The sequence below is a fragment of the Zalophus californianus genome, chromosome 13 (assembly GCF_009762305.2).
Source record: "Zalophus californianus isolate mZalCal1 chromosome 13, mZalCal1.pri.v2, whole genome shotgun sequence".
Taxonomy (NCBI): Eukaryota; Metazoa; Chordata; class Mammalia; order Carnivora; family Otariidae; genus Zalophus; species Zalophus californianus.
Window position 1 is genome coordinate 80,969,664 of NC_045607.1, and position 18,238 is coordinate 80,987,901.

The window sequence follows — 18,238 nt, forward strand, 5'->3', positions numbered from 1 at the left end:
GAGAGAGAGAGAGCACAAGTAGGCAGAGCAATAAGCAGAGGGAGAGGGAGAAGCAGGCTTCCCGAGGAGCAGGGAGCCCGATGCGGGGCTCAATCCCAGGACCCCGGGATCATGACCTGAGCCGAAGGCAGACGCTTAACGACTGAGCCACCCAGGCGCCCCATTCATATGACATTTAAAAACAGGCAGAAGTAATCTATGTGATAGAAAAAATTAAAACAGTGGACAAGGGGCTGGAGAGTGACTGGAAGGGGCATAAAGGAACTTTCTAGGCTGATAGGAATGTGTTATATCTTGATTGGTTTATGTTGGTTCCATAGTTATACATGTTTGTCAAAACTTATCAATGTACATACCTAAGATCTGTGCACTTTACTACATAAAAAATGTTTCAGAAACAACAGCCAAAAAAAAGTTTCTTTAAAAAGGGTCTTGAATAATCAATTCAGTGAATTAACTGGTGTCGGTTATTCCATAGCCGGGAGGGAGAGAATGGCGAGGATGCTTGTTACTTTGTTTTTTCTTCTCTTTTGCAGAACTGTGACACTTTGAGTCTCAGGTTTAGGACATGAATCTGGCGGTGGCAAGCATGTGCGGGGAGACTCCTCCCATGCATGTCCCAAGCATGACATTTCTGAATAAAGATTATGGTGATAGGAACAGAAAGGAAAAGATGAATACAAGAGAAAAATCTTGATATTTTATTAGCTGTGGGCAGCCAAGGAGAGGAATGAGTCCAAAAGAGAGCTTTTGAGCATGGGAAGCTGATTATATGACATGATGTGAAGAGAATGTAGGAGGAAATTCCACGTTGAGGGAGGAGTGATGTTATTAAGTCTAGAGTCAGTGTAATCTCCAAGGGTCCAAAGAGCATCAGAAATGTGCGATAAGAGGTGACAGAAGAGGTACGGATGGGATTCAGATTTGAGAGTCTTCTCTGTGGAGGGAAGCCTAGAATCTGGGGGTGCCGGAGATTTCTGTGGAAAAAGAACAAAACTGAATCTTGAACAGCACCGTCCACTTATAGGAGTAAGAATGAGGAAGACAAGGCCATGCTCCTTCTGCAGCAGAGTTGTCAGGAGGGCTGAGGGAGATCCAGGAAAGAGAGGCATCAAGGACAGCAATGAAGGGACAGAGACCAGTGTCCAAACCTGCAAGAGTCAAAGGCAAGTGGTCTCAGGAAAAGAGAGCTCTCATTTCCATGCAGTGGTTGGGGAGACACCGGATTTCACGTGGATTCAGTCCTTCATTATAGAATACTTCCCAAGTCTCTAGAATGGTTTAGTTACTGTCCTACATGCCGAAAAGAAACCCATGAACATGAAAGATCAGTGTTTAGAGAAAGTACTGGGCAGAGAGAGAACTCCCTTTAAAAATATTTGGTAGTGAAAGAATGGGCAGGTAGGGGGGAGGGAAAGTCACATTTTGTTAAGCATGTTAAGGAAGCAGAGATGAAAGAACTCTTTTCAATTTTGCTTACTCACTAGCTTCACTTCCTTAGAAAATCTCCACTTCCCCTCAGATAAAAACCACTAATTTCATATTCCAAACCTGTGGTGCTGGCCAGTCTGCATCAGAATCTGGGGACAAAGAAGATTGTTTGCCCCTATATACACTTACTAAAACATCCACTCATCTTTTAACCAAGTGGACAATGTTAATGAAAGCTCTACCATCCAAAAAGTTGAAAACAGAGCTACCCTACAATCCAGCAATTGCACTACTACTGGGTATTTACTCCAAAAATACAAATGTAGGGACCCGAAGGGGTACGTGCACCCCAATGTTTATAGCAGCAATGTCCACAATAGCCAAACTGTGGAAAGAGCCAAGATGTCCATCGACAGATGAATGGATAAAGAAGAGGTGGTATATATACACAATGGAATATTATGCAGCCATCAAAAGGAATGAGATCTTGCCATTTGCAACGACGTGGATGGAACTGGAGGGTGTTATGCTGAGCGAAATAAGTCAATCAGAGAAAGACATGTATCGTATGACCTCACTGATATGAGGAATTCTTAATCTCAGGAAACAAACTGAGGGTTGCTGGAGTGGTGGGGGGTGGGAGGGATGGGGTGGCTGGGTGATAGACATTGGGGAGGGTATGTGCTATGGTGAGTGCTGTGAATTGTGCAAGACTGTTGAATCACAGACCTGTACCTCTGAAACAAATAATGCAATACATGTTAAGAAAAAGAAGAAGAAGAAGAAGATAGCAGGAGGGAAAAATGAAGGGGGGGAATCGGAGGGGGAGACGAACCATGAGAGACAATGGACTCTGAGAAACAAACTGAGGGTTCTAGAGGGGAGGGGGGGTGGCGGGATGTGTTAGCCTGGTGATGGGTATTAAAGAGGGCACATTCTGCGTGGAGCACTGGGTGTTATGAACAAACAATGAATCATGGAACACTACATCAAAAACTAATGATGTAATGTATGGTGATTAACATAACATAATAATAATAAAAAAAAAAAGAAAGCTCTACCATCAAAACACATGACTACCTAGAAGGGTCTGAGTTGCCCAAGCTGTTTGCTCAGCATTGTCAACCCTCATTTACCTGCCAGCCAGGAGGTATGATGGTCCTGTGGGCTTGGGAATCCCAGGCTCTTTGAAAATGACCATTTCCTTGCCCAACAATGCAGGGGTGTAAAACAATAACATCCTGTCTTTATTTAAAATTTTGGTATTTTGTTCATCCTGGATTTTTTTGCATTAATTTTTATTTTTATTTTTTTATTTTATTTTTTTAATTTTATTTGTTTATTTGAGAGAGAGAGAGAGAGAGAGAGAGAGAGAGAGAGAGAGAAACAGCATTAGAGGGGAGAAGGTCAGAGGGAGAATCAGGCTCCCCGCTGAGCTGGGAGCCCGATGTGGGACTCGATCCCAGGACTCCGGGATCATGACCGGAGCCGAAGGCAGCCGCTTAACCAACTGAGCCACCCAGGTGCCCTGCATTAATTTTTATTTTTAAAAATATTGCCTCAGCGGCGCCTGGGTGGCTCAGTCGTTAAGTCTCTGCCTTTGGCTCAGGTCGTGATCCCAGGGTTCTGGGATCGAGCCCCGCATCGTGCTCCCTGCTCGGCGGGAAGCCTGCTTCTCCCTCTCCCACTCCCCCTGCTTGTGTTCCCTCCCTCGCTGTGTCTCTCTCTGTCAAATAAATAAATTAATAAATCTTAAAAATAAATAAACAAACAAATAAAAATATTGCATCAAACTATTACTTATCTTGATTCCTGAGATTTTTGCCTTCCCCACCATCCTTAAATTCCTCGCCGGATGTGAATGCCTCACTTGCCTCAGCCTAATCCTGGCCCTGCCACCCTTTCTATGGTCCACGGCCACAATCTGATCCACTTCTATCAAAGTTCTGCTCAGGGTGCTCCGGCTTTCATTTTCACTTAAGAAAATCCACATCGTGGGGCACCTGGGTGGCTCAGTCAGTTGAACATCTGCCTTCGTCTCAGGACACGATCCCAGGGTCCTGGGATCAAGCCCCATGTCGGGCTCCCTGCTCAGTGGAGAGTCTGCTTCTCCCTCTCCCACTCCCCTGCTTGTGCTCTCTCTCTCTCTCTCAAGTAAATAAATAAAATATTTTTTAAAAAAAGAAAGAAGGGTGCCTGGGTGGCTCAGTTGGTTAAGCGACTGCCTTCGGCTCAGGTCATGATCCTGGAGTCCCGGGATCGAGTCCCACATCGGGCTCCCTGCTCAGCAGGGAGTCTGCTTCTCCCTCTGACCCTCTTCCCTCTTGTACTCTCTGTCTCTCATTCTCTCTCTCAAATAAATAAATAAAACTTTAAAAAAAATAAAAATAAAAAAAGAAAGAAAATCTACATTGTGCTGAGATAGACCTGCAGGTACAGTAAGTCTGTTAAACACACTGTCAGAGACTCCATCTTCTGTGGTATCTTAATTGTGACTTAAAGAAATTCAACTGCACATATCTCGTGTGTTTGCTATAAGGTTTTTCTACAAAGACTTAGGTCTTCAACCAAGGTTTATGTTTTTTCTTACCTTACCACTTCTCTGTGCGTGCTGCCTACAGGCACCCCAGAGTCTACATTTGTCTGATGGACTTTCCTCCAAAAGCAGCCTCATAAAGAGGAACAGAAGGACTTGCAGACCCCCAGAAGTGTTCACCCCGCCCCCCATCCTCCAACTACTCCACCCTCCACTCACTCATACAAATCTAGCAAGAGGAAGCAGACAATAACACAGAAGGGGCTAGAATTATCTCCATGCCCACTGGATTCACTTTCCGGCCCACTGCCCAAGAGCTTCCAAGCCCAGAGAGAGGCAGCAGGTAGGAAACGTGAACACAAATGTAAGTGCACCAAAACTTCATTATGAGCAGTCACCCCGTCTGTCAGGACTGTGGCCAGCCCCTCTGCCTCAAAGCCTTACGGCTAACCCAGTTCACAAAGCTGCTGCAGGGTATGGAGGAGGCATCCCCGATCACTGAGAACAATTCTTCTGCTCAGAGAAGGGAAGTGACTTGCTCTCAAGCTGCAGTGAGAGGATTCAAGCCAGGCGTTCCAACACCTAGTTCACTGTTCTCACCACATTACTCTAAAGTCACTTCCCAAGTGATAAAAACACCTTTAGAATGAAAGTGATTTTTATTGATTTTGGAACTTCCATTGACTTTGGAAACATACTTGCCCTGAAACAAGATAAAATCTTTGAGTTCAAAGAAGTATTCCCATCTTGGGGCGCCTGGGTGGCGCAGTTGGTTAAGTGGCGGGCTCTTGGTTTTGGCTCAGCTCTGATCTAGGGTTTGTGAGATCGAGCCCGCATAGGGCTTGCACTGAGCAAGGAGTCTGCTTGAGCTCCTCTCTCCCTCTCCCACTGCCCTTCCCCCTCCAAAATAAATAAATAAATCTTTAAAAAAATAAAGTATTCCCATCTATATAAAACAAATCAACCAGGCTATGAAGAGAGTGAGCCAATCATAGCAAACACGTTTTGAACAAATATTAAAACCCCCCAAACATGGGGTGCCTAGGTGGCTCAGTCAGTTAAGCATCTGCCTTCGGCTAAGGTCATGATCCCTGGGTCCTGGGATCGAACCCCACGTCGGGCCCTTGCTCAGCAGGGAGTCTGCTTCTTTCTCTCTCTCCCTCTGCCCCTCCCCCCTGCTCATTCTCTCTCTCTCTCTCTCTCTCTCTCTCTCTCTCTCTCCACACACACACACACACACACACACACATAAATAAATAAAATATTTTTTAAAAACCCACAACATAAAACCACAGCTCAAGTGCGCTTTGGGGGATAGGTCTTCCCTAACTATGCTGCCAGTTAATGCTCCCCAAACCTCTATCCCCACCCCCACCTCCGGCATTTTCTCTCCCTCCCTCTTTATTTCCTTCACGGAAGGTATCACCACCTATCACTGGCGAGCTTCCATACCTGTGTACCTGCTTACTCTCTGAGATCCCTGTGGGCTGTAAACCCTGTGAGGGCAAAGACTTTACAGATCATTTTCTCCTCCAGATCCTGGGTGTTGCACACAGTAAGCTCAACAAAGATCTGCTGAAGAAATAAACGGATGATGGCAGCCTCCTGTCCTCAAAGCTTCCATCCTTCCGCTTCCTGTTCTCGAATTCCCTTCTTCTCACCTCACCCTGGAAGGAAAAACACAAAGCCTCTCCATCCCTCAAGGCAGGTTTCTAATCATCTGAGACTAGTGAAGGGCAAGAGTTAACCAGAGAAAGGGAAGAAGTTGGCTGTGACTTACTGGTTGCTTAGTTCTCTTATTTCACACGGCTTGAAGCACCATTCTTTGGCCAGCTTTTCTTGTTGGGATGCTTCTTCTAAAAACACTATCTTTAAAAGAAAGAAAGAGAAGAATCACAAATTAATGAGCCATAGGCATTTGTCGTTGTTACATAGCTAAATCTTTTTAAAAGGTGTTCGATAACCAAATGGGATAGAGTTCAGAGACAAAAAGATAGGGGTTTGCCTTTGCTTGTCCAAGGAAGCAAACTGCATGAAATTTCTTTTTCTGCCTTTCTACAGATACAAGTAAGACTTCAAAAATTCTAATTTGAAGATACAGGGTATTAAAAATGGCTAATTGATACCTATTTCTCCCCACACCCCCAAATGATTCAAGGAAACAATTATTTATAGAAAGTGTACCTCACTGCAGATGAATAAAAGATTTTTGTTAGGCTGTTAAAGGAAACTCACATCCGGAGTACAGTAGTAGGATCTCACGGGGCAAGTTATTAACACTGAATATAATTGCACATAATAATTGCCTGACAATCAAATCTTAGCATGAATTATGTTGATGCTCTGGTGCTGGACATCTGCCATAAAGAGGTCTGCTATATTTTTCTAGTACTGTGGATGAGATGCTAACAGAGCGATCTCTCACGCAGGCTGATGAGCCCATGCACAACAGCCAGGAAACCTTGGATGGGCCTCTTATTCTCTCTTGGTCTGGTCTCGCCAATGCACCCTGGAGATATAATCAGTACATACTTCACAGGGCTATTGTAATGACTAAATATGATAACTGTGGTGAAGAAGTTAGCACATCCCTAGAATATATTAAATACTAGACACATTGTATCTATTGTCGATTCTTTTTTAAATATAGTGTTATTGCCTTCTCTATAAAAATGGATTGCAAAGCAAGAAAAAACAAGGGACAATGGAATATCTATGCAGGAAATATCCTGCATTTCATTTATAAATGTAATATTGGGAGAATAAATGTTTTATGGAACATGAAATACTGAAAAAAGACTGCTAAATAAAATGTATCTAATTAATTAGAAGCAAGGCACTATACCGTCTGAAAAATAGTTTGTGGAACTGAAAATAAAGTAAAATAAATGTTGATTTCTCTATTCATTGATGATACGCTTTTTAAAAAAAAAATGGGATTTTTTTTTTATCTCAGAAGAGAAAATGAAAATGTAATTCCTACAAATGAGAAAATATAATTTGATGATCCTAAAAACAGATTTGAATCAATAAGTATCAAAGCAGATCCATAATTAATTTAAAAAACACAAAAACAATTTATCTCTATAACTCAGAGCTGATTTACCATTAAATACATAAATCACATACATGCATACCTACATAAAAATATTTGTAAAGCACTATATTCACACATTTGAATATATATTTGAAATAAATGGTTTTTGAGGAAAATATAAATGATCAAAACTCATTCTGGAGAGACAGGGAAACTGAAAGAACTAGTAACTCTAGAAGAAACTGAGGGAGGTTTTTTTGTTTCTTTGTTGTTTTTTTTAGAGAGCGAGCGTGAGCCGGTGTGGAGGGGCAGAGGGAGAGGGAGAGAATCTCAAGCACACTTGTGCTGAGCGTGACCCTGAGGCAGATCTCGATCTCACAACCATGAGATCATGACCTGAGCCAAAATCAGGAGTCGTTCGCTTAACCGACTGAGCCACCCAGGCACCCCATGAAGTTTTACTAACCCATTAAGTAAGCTTGTGGTTCAGAACCACACTGTCTAATAGAAGTAAAATGCCTGTCATAAATACAAGTTTCTCCTTCTAATAATTGGGGCTCTCCCCTGAGGACATGGTTTTCCCTGTGCTTCTCAAATGGCAGGTGTTCACACATCAGAGTCAGGCAATGAGTTGGTTCCTTCCATACCTACCACACCCCTTCCCAAACCATTTCTCTTGCAGCTTCTTGTAAACTAAATTCCTTTAAGACCCGCCCCTTCCAGCTTTCAAGAGCCTTTCTCTCACTGTCTAGATGTGTTGATGCCTGCCTCACATTCTTTCTCTCCATTCCAAGCCCTGCCTTCATTCCTTTGAAAATCATCGTGGACTTTTGACACCATGACCACCTATTTCCATGAACTCCTTTCCAGCAATTTGTTCATAAACAAATGAACAAATGAAGTTCACGAACTTCATATTACGGTCACACCTTGGACATGCTCATGACCCACAGCTGCTCCACCTCCAAAAATCCTGAAGCACATATCAGGCCACAATGACCTCTCTTTCCAGTTTGCCATTCCAACTACTCCAACCAGTCTTCCACCTGGAAAAGCCCTCCCTTTATCTTCTCCTCTCTACTCTTCCCCAGTCCACCAGTGGTCTTCTTCCACATTGTCCTTGTCCAGCTTAGATTCTACCACCTGTTATTTCATATTTTTTAGTTCTTAGTCAACATACATCTGGTAGAGGTTCAGCCTTAACTGAATCCAACTCTCCCCTTCTCTGGGCTACACGCGTGGAGCCTGGCAGGGCTGGAGCAAAGCACACGATGTGGTAGATGGAATGTCCATAATCATCAAGATCAAATGTGCTCCTACCAATGCCTGTTGCTGGTGCCCTAAGACATCTCTCTAGCACTGCGGTCTTTACTTTCAGTAAAACAGAAAACATAATTGTATAGCCACCAACAGATCATTAAAAATGTTTTTTCACTGACACATTATCAAATAACTCGGAAGGAATTCAAAGAATTGAGAGATACTGCTATAACAAAGTTCCTCCCAGTCACATCCACTTGATTTACATGAAAATGTTTCTCAGCACTTACATCTATAAAAATGGAAAATAAGAAAAAAATTCATGCTGCTCCTATTTCATTCTACCAACAAGTAACACTCATCCATACATATATTATCTAGTTGGAGAAAAAAACAGCTTTTTTATTTAGCATTTAACAAATTACCTTATGGTCCCAGGAAATTTTAAATACGTTTATGCACACAAATCTGATTGCAATGGTTGATTAATAAAAGACTTTCAAATATAAAACTATATTGCATTAGCATAGACTCTGTAAGGAAAGTAGAATAGAATTAATAGTTCAAGAAGAAAAAGGGACTGTAGAGCATTTCAGATCATTAAAGAGAAGCTAGTTCATGATTTTCTAAAAAATAGATTAAGGTAGATATCAAATCACTATATTTTTATTCTGTCAGATACATTTTAAAAAGTAATGTCACAGTTCAATTTTGACAGGTATATATTTATAATCTGCCAAAAAGTATGGGATTTAAATGTATTTAAATTTAATAAAAACTATACATATCAACTTTTAAAAGTGCAAAAGCACATAAGTTTTTCAAAATTCCTTTAAGGGGCACATTAGTTTAAAAAAAAAAAATGTGAAGAGCATTTCTCTAGTAAACTCATTCCAGCCCTCCCATCATGAAGATTTGAAATCTATTCTCTCTTCAAATTTCTTTGTTTTGTTTTTTTTTTAAAGATTTTATTTATTTATTTGACAGAGACAGAGACAGCGAGAGAGGGAACACAAGCAGGGGGAGTGGGAGCTGAGCAGGGAGCCCGACGCTGGGACTCGATCCCAGAACTCCGGGATCATGACCTGAGCCGAAGGCAGACACTTAATGATTGAGCCACCCAGGCACCCTCTCTTCAAATTTCTCACTGCACCTAAAAGCGTACATCACACATGTATGATAGTGAAAAATTGCAAACAATTTCAAAGTCAGTCAGTAAGAGATTGGTTAAATGCAACTAAACACGGCAGCAATTAAAAGTGACAGTGAAGGGGCACGTGGGAGGCTCAGTTGGTTGAGCGTCTACCTCTTGGTTTCGGCTCAGCTCATGATCTCATGGGTCAAGGGAATGAGCCCTGCGTTGGGCTCCGCACTCAGCGGGAAGTCTGCTTGAAAGATTCTCTCCCTCTGCCCCGCCCCCCACTCATTCAATGCTCTCTCTCTCAAATAAATAAATCTTAAAAAAAAAAAAGTGACAATGAAGGCTTATAGCCATCAAATGGAACATTATCCCTGATACGATCTTAAGGTATTTTTAAAAATGCAGGTTACTAGATAACATGTATGGTATAATCACATTTTTTAGTAAGAATGCAGTGTGTGTGTGTTGGCATGTCTGAACATTGATGGTAGTGATCATTTCCTTATAGTACACTCTTTGGGATTCAAAATTGTTAATAAATGTTTTTCTTGTAGCAAAAATATCAAAGTTAATTCCATTTTAATTGTATATGAAAGTGTAAAGTAAAAAAAAAAAAAATACATAAATGTAATCTCCACTCATGGAGCCTATGGTTGGGGAATTAAGATAAACAGAGACCGATGATACACGAGACAAGGGAGGGATAATGACAGAGTGCCGTGGGCCCCAGGGGGTTCAGAAAGAGACAGTGGGTGTGTTCAGTGAAAGTTTCAAAGGCAGAACTCTGACGAAAGTATCTGGAGTCGGAGAGAAAAGGATGGAAGGGGTAAATAATGATATGAGCAGAAGCACAGAGGCAAAAAACTGCAAGATGTATTACAGACAGTAGTCTTCTTTAAATACCACTGCAACACTGTGTTGGAAAGAACTTTAATCCACAAATCAAGTACTTAATAGACTGTTCTCTGGCTCTTACTCATATATTCACTCAACAATTACTGCCTGCATGTAAAACATTATTCCAGAGAGTAGGAACAATAAATCGATAGGTGAAAATGAGATATACTGCATACATTAGTGGGTGCTGTGATGAAAAATAAAGCAAGGGAAACGGATGAGATAAAACGTGGTGTGTGATGGATCGCTCTGAGAAATGATGTTTGAGCAGAGAACTGTATAAAGGGAGGGAGTAAAACACTTGCATATTCTGGGAGGAGCATTCCAGGCACAGGGAACAAATCAGTACAAAGGCTCTGACATGTATATTTAAATTTAATTTAAATTAATGTTTGGCAAGTTTTGAAACACCAGGGATACCAGTGGGGATATGGTACAAGGACTAGAAGAATAGAGATGGTAGCGAGACGCTTTGTAGATCATGGTACAGCCTTGAGATTTACTTTTAAGGAATTTCTAAAATTATTTTGGAAATTATTTTGCAAAATTATAAAATATCACTGATGTTCTCTTTAAGGGGCAATGGCTCTCTGATCCTGAGTGTCGCTGGGCTTATGGGGCCATTCATTCACATCTTTCAATCTTTCACCATTGAATCAGTACCTGTTATAACCCGCGACCTTCCTCCACAAGCCACAGTTTAGGTGGGTTGTCTGGCCCATACAGAAATCATTAAAAACCAGGTTTCATAAAATCAGAGATGGTGCCAGCTAACCGGAACCTTCTCATCTGACCTCCTTGTTTTCCAGATGAGGAAATTGAATCCCTTCTGTTAAGGAAACCGCTCCAAGTGCTCTCTCACTTGAAACTGTGACTATTTAGGATGAGAAATACTGAGAATGTCAGCAATACTAAAGCCAAAAGCAGATGAGTAATGACTGTCAGCTAATGAAAAAACTCTCTGCAAGATAGAGGCTTCAAACACCAGATGGCAAATTTGGGCAAGATGTTTGTTGCTATGAAGAGTAAATTGCTCTTCAGGCCACTGCGAAATAGCTGGGCCACCCAACAAAATGAGTTTGCCAAACTCTGCTACAGACTCCTAAAAAGACTCCTGTAAGTTAAAATTACATAATTTGAAAACCACCCCAGTGGTTTACACTAACATGTCCAAAAAGCTTTATCCTAATTTATGATTGGTTTTTCAATTGGCAATAACTCTTAACAATTATTCCTTTAACTTTAGAGTTTGATAAAATACTCTTGGAAAAGTGTAGATTCTGGCTATCTTATAAAACTTTATTTTGCTATAGAAAACATGTTTTTGATAGATAAAAAAAGTAACTTTAGTGATTCTTCTGATCTAATGACATCACTAATGATTCATTGGCATTTAGTAACTTTGTATTAGAAAAATAAAACATGTTCTAAAATGATGGGACATCTGATAATAATAATAAGATTATTCTTAAATGTACTTACTGTGTGCAAGACACTGTCCTACACACTTTACATGTGTTAACTCATTTTAACCTCACAAGAATCCTATGAGGTAGGTAGTATCACTAACCTCATTTTACAGATGAGAAAACTGAGGCATAGATACGTTAAGTATTTTACCCAAGATTACACAGCTGGTAGGTATCTAAAATTTGAACTGTAGTCATTGTCCAGGTTGAGGGCTATTAAACACTATACTGTACATTTTTAAAAATTGTCTTTCATGCAAAATTTTTAAACAGAGCCCTCCCCTACAATTTCTCTTTTCTTTATAAAATATTTCTTGGTGCTTTTCCTTTCCTTTCCCTTCCCTTAATACATCCCAGGCTGGCGGGCCTGGTGGGGCCAGGAACAAAAAAGCAGTCAGGGCTAAAGGGGTCATCAAGGCTGAGAAGGCTAACAGGGCCACAGGGACTGGGGGTGAAGAAGTATGGAGTCAAGGAGGCAGGTTAAGAAGGCAGGGATGGCTGAGGAGTCAGCCACCAGGGTCAAGAGACTGATTACACACAGGGTGTCCAGCAAGTATGTACATATACTGTGGTTAAGGATAGTCTTCTCAGAGGTGAGTTACAAATATGGAAAGGGAGGGATAGCATATGGTGGTACTGGATTTGAATTGGAGGCTCTGTTGTCAACTCATAGTTTTCAACTTAGATCAATAATGAATGAATGAATATATATATATTCACATATATACATACATACATACTTACATACGTATATACATGCATACATAAACGCTTCCTAAATCTATCTGCTAAGAGGACATGGAAACAATGATACCCTGTAACAATTAGCACCCGTAATGCTCAGATCTTGGTTTCTATATACCACTCTCCACTACAAAGAACCAGATTGACTCCAGGGCTGGAGCGAAGCACAAGATAAATAGGGAATGTAATTTTGTACAGAAAAGGAAGCACTAAAAAAATAGCCAAAGAGTGGTAAAAAGCACACAGGAGCCACCTTGAAGAAGTTCCCGCTAGCAAAATATGGGCCAACCTGAACGTCAAATAATAATAACATTGTTATTATTTATAATTTATTAGTATTATTATGAATTAAATCCCAATGGATAAAATATGTATCCCTGAATCCACACAAATGAATGAATGAATGAATGAATGAATGAGGGAGAGTTTTTCCTTACAGTAGAACACCAACTAACACATGTGGGAGGAATGACAGAATTAAAGAATTAGCATTTGGCAACCATCATTGTAATAAATGATTCATGCAAAAATCGTCAATGAATGTTGAGACTAGTGGGTGAAAATTTTGTTGAAGAACAGGATATTTATGTAAATTCAAAGTATCTCCCCACAAAATTTATTTTACGTAGAAAAATCGTAACTTTTTGGTGGAAAAACCTGGTAATCACTACCTGAACCAAATGAACAAAGTTAACATCAAGAATAATGGGATAAATCAACATCATGTGTCTCCGGCTCTGATGCACCAAGAAGAACACAGCATTGCTTCTGTGGTATTCCTGCCAAAAAATGCATAATCTGAGTCTAATCATGAGGAAACATCGGGTGAACCCAAATTGGAAGACATCCTAAAACAAAACAAAAGAAACAAACAAACTGTCCTACCTTCTTGGAACTTACCCAGGACAGTTGAGACTTGAAGACCTGTTCCAGGTGAAAGGCAACTAAAAAATCATGATAAGTAAATACAACGTATGATTCTAGTAGGCATCCTGACCCAGAAGGAGGAAAAAGCTATCAGGGACATTACTGGGTCAGTAGGCAGGGTGTGAATGGATCTGTGGATAATGTGGCAGATTTAGATCTACATTAATTTCCTGATCTAGATGATTGTACATGATTATGTAAGACAGCATCCTCATTTTGTTTTGTTTTGTTTTGTTTGGAAATACACACTGAAGTATTTAGACTAGAACAGGATGTTTGTAACTTACTCTCAATTAGTTCAGAAAAAAAAAGTGCGCGTGTGTGTGTGTATGCGTGTTTGCGTATGTATACATACATGTATCTGGGGGCGGGCGGGAAGAACCAGGAAGCAAATGTGGTAAAATGTTAACAGTAGGGAACCTGGGTGAAGGCTATATGAGAGTTATTTCATGGTATTCTTGTAGCTTTTTTAAAAGAATTTTGCAATGATTTAAAAATTTTAAAAATGGTGGGTTTTTTTTTTTTTTAATTTTTACTTATTTATTTGTCAGAGAGAGAAAGAGCACAAGCAGGGAGAGAGGCAGGCTCTCTGCTGAGCAAGAAGCCAGACGTGGGACTCGATCCCAGGACCCTGGGATCGTGACCTGAGCTGAAGGCAGAGGCTTAACCGACTGAGCCACCCAGGCGCCCCTAAAATCTTAACTACAAAGCAAAGAGTGCACTGTTCAGAAATATAAATATCCAAATAAAAGTATAATGACAAGTAAGGACATGGTAAACATAAAATTTAGGGTAATGGCTCCCTCAGAGGCGGAAGGGAAGGGAAGGGGATGGAAAGGGCATCTGGGGGGCTTCAAAGAAAACTGATGGTTCATCGTGTGTTCATTCATACCCCACACACAGGCATTATAACTGTTCTTTTTTATGTGAGCAAATATGTGAACAAAAACAAATTCTCTGCTCATAATAAATGTTATTTTTTAACATCAAAATCATATCATATAAAATGCTCACACTGATCATCTGTAGAACACCCAAATCACCAACAAGAAACACTGCAAGCAGGGTAGAGGCGGTGGGAAAACAGAATGACACAGATCTAATATTTACAGCACCCTAAACCAGCAATCTAAAGGGAGGTCATACTGGGGTGCCTGGGTGGCTCAGTCAGTTAAGTGTTCGACTCTTCGTTCTGGCTGAGGTCATGTCCTCAGGGTCCACGAACTGAGCCCCACGTTGAACTCTGCGCTCAGCAGGAAGTCTGCTGGAGGACTCTCTCTCTCTCTCCCCGTCCCTCCATCCCTCCCCTACTCGCTCGCTCTCTCTCTCTCTCTCTCTCTCTCTCTAAAATAAATAAATAAATCCTTTTAAAAATTAAAAAAACATAAAGTGAGATCATATATGTCCCTTTTTTTTAAGCAGTCAGTAATGTGCTGGATGACCTCTACATGCTCCTGATTGTTTGTGAATGGCTTTGGGATACAAATTGTTATACCCTAACTTATTTGTTTCCCAAATTCAAAATCCCTTGATGCCTTAACCAATTTCTGGAATAGGGTACAATTATCATCAAACATTGAGTCAAATTCATCCCAAATCCCAAAGCCAAGGTTAAACAACACTTTTGAATCATTAAATCATTAAACAACCCAATTATTGCAGTTGCTGTCTCACAAAAGACATCTTCAGAAACCAAATTCAGCAAGTGGACATCTGAGCACGAATTTAGGAAAAGCACTCATTTTTCTCTTTTGGAAACTGAAAGGTGATAGCAAGAGTCCACACAGTTTATCTCAACGGACTGTGGCTGATACATAGATACTGATAAGAAAATGTTGGCATGCACAAAAGTACCGGCCACACAAGCTTACTCCTTTATTTAAAACAAGAAATCTGCCTTAGGGACCTGTGATAGGTTGAATTGAGTCTCCCTAAAATTCATATGTTGAAGTCCTAAATTCCCAGTACCTCAGAATGTGACTGTATTTGGAAATAAGGTCTTTACAGAGGTAATCAAGTTAAAATGTGGTCATGAGGATGGGCCTGAATCCAATAGGACTTCTGTCCTTTAAAAAAGGAAAATGTGGGAAGTTGGTATGAAAAAACATAGAGAGAAGATACCATCAACAAGCCATGGAGAGAGGCCTAGAACAGATGCTTCCCTCACATCTCTCAGAAAGAACCAACTCTGCTGATACTTTGATCTCAGACTTTCAGCCTGCAGACTGGGAGACGATAAATTTCCATTGTTTAAACCAACTGGTTTGTAGTACTTTGTTCCAGTACTCCTAGTAAACTGATACCAGACTCCATAGGAGGAAGGATTGGAAGACTAGTCTAATAAATCGGCAAAGGAAAAACACTGCAGAAACTCTCTTTGTTTTTTGTAGGCACCTCATCTGAGAAGTTTGACGTGGTAAAAAAAAAATACTAGGGGCACCTGGGTGGCTCAGTCAGCCAAGCATCCTTTTAAACTTAGCTTGGCGTACTAGTTGTCGGTTTATAGTTGTGGAGGGATGAACTGAATTGAGATGTTTTCAGGAAGGTGACCAGAACGTGGAAAAATCCTGAAATCAAAACATGAGAGGAAATTCTAAGTGGAAATGACTGTATTTGCTCTGAAGAAGAAGTCAAGAAGATTACCGTGGTTGCAAATAATGGATACACCATCACATAAATGTGTCACTCCAGAGCGGCAAAGGCAGCTTCAATAATGGAATATTCAGCAACAGAGTTTTTCAGCTTCATGAATAGAAGAATCTTCTAACAATTAAAAGTGGGTATAAATGGAATTCACTGACTCACAACATAGTGAACTTCTCCTAGCTGGAAGTGCCAAGCAGAGGCTGACTGACCATCTGTTCGGTTTGTTGTAGCGGAAATTAATTTCTACACAGGGTGTGAGGGGAGGCTCCTCCACAACTCAGATTCCAAACACCCATGTGGTGGCTCGAAAATATGTCCACAGATCCTTCAGTGCTCCTCTCTTCAAAAGGTGGAGTCTAGTTCCCTTCCCCAACCTTACAGGGGGCCAAACTTAGCGATGTGCTAGGAATGAAGCATGCGTGACGCTATGTGCCTTCTAGCTTTCACCTGGCTCTCTCACTTTTGAATTGTTATTCTGTGGGAATCCTCCAGTCATGCCATGAGGTTACTCCGAGCAGCCCTAGGAGAAGCTCTTGTGGGGAAATACCATGGATTGCTGCCAACCACTGTAAGCACCAGCGTACAGTAATGTAAATAACCTTGAACATTGGAAGTGGATTCTTCAGCCTCAGTCAAGCCTTCCAGTCTTGGCCAACATCTTGACTGAGGCCTCGTGAAAGATCCTGAGCCTGAGTCTCTCAGTTAAACTGCTCCTGAATCCCTGACCGAAAGGAAATATAAGGATAATACGGTTGTTTCAAGCCCCTCCATTTTGAGGTAATTTGTGATGCAGCAATAGTTAACCAATATGATCCATTTTGATCCGAACACTAAGGGTACGTTCCAGTCTTGAGAAGCCTGCTCACACAACCTTTTTTTTTTTTTTATTTTTTTTGCCACTTCTCTTTTAATAGATCCAAACCACAACTGCCAAAAATTAGTTCCTATCACTGAAGGATAAATGATTATACAATGGTAATCTATTGTAAAAGGAGAAAGTAGACAAGGAATCTAAAATTAATTCCTCCCACTCTGCCTGATTATTACCCCACATTCAAATCTGCTGAGAAAGACTAATGCAGACCTCACAATTAGATCTTTAAGTTCTCTTCAGCAGGAATGGAGCCCTTCAACAAGTTCATCTCTCAGTTGCAAATGGTCAATTAAACAAGTGCTGAGCCTTTCTACTCTTTGTACATAAAGGAACCAATCTCTTTCAATATGGCACCTCTGCTCACCCAAACTTAAAGGTCCAACCCAGAGTTCTACAAACTCCAGATTCATATATTTGACATTTTCCTTGATATCTCATTAGTATTTCTCACAAGGCACTTCAAAGTCAATGTGTCCAAAATGGAATCCATGATCTTATTCCCAAACCTAGTTCCTTTCGAGGGCTCCTGTTCTAGAGAATGAGACCTCATCAATTCAGAAACTTTTGTCACATCTCTTTCTTACTCTCTGCTTTAAATCTCAATGGCTTCCCAATGCATTTAAGATGAAAAGTTTATAACGTGATCTATAGAGCCCTGGGTGGTTGCCTAATCCAATTTCAGCCTAATCCAGTCCCTTGCTCTCTCTGCTCCACCACACTGATCCCATTCAGACCCTATAAGCACCCTACTCTCCCCACCATTGGGCCTTTACATAAACCTTCCTTCTGCATAAACACCTTTACTTTCCTTTTGCCCAATTAACCCTACACATCTTTCTTATTTCAGTTTAGCTGTCTTTCCTTAGGACACCTTTCCTGACTACCTCAAATTCCCCATCCCTGTGCCCAGTTAATGATTCTCAAAGCACCAGGCAACTCTTCTTTATGGAAATATAAGATTGTGGCTAAATGGACAAAATCTAGAACCAGCCTGCCTGGCTTAAGTCCTTTTCTGTTGTGTGAATTTTCAGCAAGTTACTTAAACTGTCTCTGCTGTTCTCTCGTCTATAAAGTGGGGATAATAGATATGAACACCTTGTGACAATTAAATAAGACAATGGATGTAAAGTGTTTAGCATGGTGGCCGATGAAAGACATCACAAAAGTCTGAGATACTGTTTGATTACAGTTGCAATTTCACAATCTCATGTGTATTCATAATTAATGTTTCATTTATATCTGTCTTTATCAATAAATGGCAAATTCCATTTGGAAT

At 40.7% G+C, this 18,238-nt stretch overlaps 1 protein-coding gene across 5 annotated transcripts in view; it reads right to left on the bottom strand.

Annotated features, from left to right (window-relative positions):
* The window catches only part of GDA (guanine deaminase), a 71,645-nt gene that overhangs the window by 33,772 nt on the left and 19,635 nt on the right, over positions 1 to 18,238 (bottom strand). For all 5 annotated transcript variants that reach the window (XM_027614970.2, XM_027614969.2, XM_027614968.2 and 2 more), the window contains exon 2: positions 5,748 to 5,836. In XM_027614970.2, the coding sequence (XP_027470771.1) occupies positions 5,748 to 5,836 (89 nt within the window). The remainder of the gene's footprint in view (positions 1 to 5,747; positions 5,837 to 18,238) is intronic.